Source organism: Hylaeus volcanicus, unplaced genomic scaffold (genome assembly GCF_026283585.1).
Source record: "Hylaeus volcanicus isolate JK05 unplaced genomic scaffold, UHH_iyHylVolc1.0_haploid 11860, whole genome shotgun sequence".
In the NCBI taxonomy this organism is placed as follows: domain Eukaryota; kingdom Metazoa; phylum Arthropoda; class Insecta; order Hymenoptera; family Colletidae; genus Hylaeus; species Hylaeus volcanicus.
The window spans coordinates 1-1,311 of NW_026532884.1; the positions used below are offsets into that span (position 1 = coordinate 1).

At 33.0% G+C, this 1,311-nt stretch overlaps 1 protein-coding gene across 1 annotated transcript; it reads right to left on the reverse strand.

The window, feature by feature from the left end:
• Positions 1 to 14: 14 nt before the first annotated feature.
• On the reverse strand, positions 15 to 424 carry LOC128882455 (protein FAM200C-like; the record flags this gene model as incomplete). The annotated part of the gene is made up of 1 exon (XM_054134056.1): positions 15 to 424. A coding segment is annotated over one exon (410 nt), but the record flags the coding sequence as incomplete, so codon positions are not given.
• Between the last annotated feature and the right edge of the window lie 887 nt (positions 425 to 1,311).

Genomic DNA, 1,311 nt, shown 5'->3' on the forward strand with positions numbered 1-1,311 from the left:
CCTTATGAATGTACAATAATCATTTCTGGATTCACATCTTTCATCAATTTTAAGCAGCCATTTTTCTTGCCCATCATATTAGGGGCGCCATCTGCAGCATAAGATGTTATATTTTTCATTGGTATATCATTGACATCTAGGTAGTTTTTTAACTTATTATATATATCTTTGGAGGTAGTGGTGCTCTCTAATCTTTTACAGAACAACATTTCTTCAGCAAAATGTCCTTCATTAATATATCTTACATACGTTATCAATACTGCCTCACTGTCTCTCAAAGTTGATTCATCCATTTGTACTGAGAAATTTTTTGTTTTCAGCTTTTCAACAAGTTGTTTCTCAATATCTTCACTCATTTCGTCTATTCTTCTGCTAACAGTATTGTTACTGAGTGGCATAGCTTTTATACCTTTGTCATCTTTTTCTAGAACCGTTTTAAGAAATGCTGATATTGACGGTTTTATCAAATTCTCTCCTATAGTGTGATTTTTTTTCAGTTTTAGCGATTAATAAAGAAATTTTATAACTAGCCTCAGAAAGACGATTATGTGTTAAAGAACGAGCAGTAAATAGAAACTGTAATGTTGTTCTTTTTTCAAACTTTTCCTTTAAAGTTTTAAAATAACTCAAATCTGAATTTATATGAGCACTATGTTTCGCCTTCAAATGCGCCTTAAGACGACCTCGTTTCATTGATTCGTTGGTCAAGCATTGCTGGCATAAAAGACAAAACGGCATCCGCTCATCGTGAACAGCGGGTATGAACCCAAATTTTAAATATTCCTCCGAATATTGACGAGTTTTTTTCTTGTTTGTTCCACTCATTTTATTATGGGCTAAAAAAAAATCAATTAAAAAACAATATAATAAAATATGTGTTAAAATTAATTCAATATGACAGAATAAACGTATCCGCAAAGAAACATATTTATTTAAATGTATATAATACATTACCGATATTTTTTTTTCACTTGACCAAAATTTCTGGAAAGTTAAATGCTTCTAAAATTAAAATAAATATAAATAAAATCAAGTACTTACCAATTATATCTATACAATATATATAAATATATTTGTTAAATCAACGATTAATTGACGGACACTTATTTCAAATTAACACCAAGTGAATGATGTGAAACACTACAGAAGTTGAGTTGGGCAAAATAGGTATGAACAACGGCGTTGTTTAGAGAGTTTTAAAACGTCCGGGGTTCCCCGCGAAAGGCGGCACACTCCGCGGTGAATCCCCGACGAACAGGGGCGGATTGGCGAGTTCCGACCGGCCCGGAGATTTCATCTGAACGTGGCCCT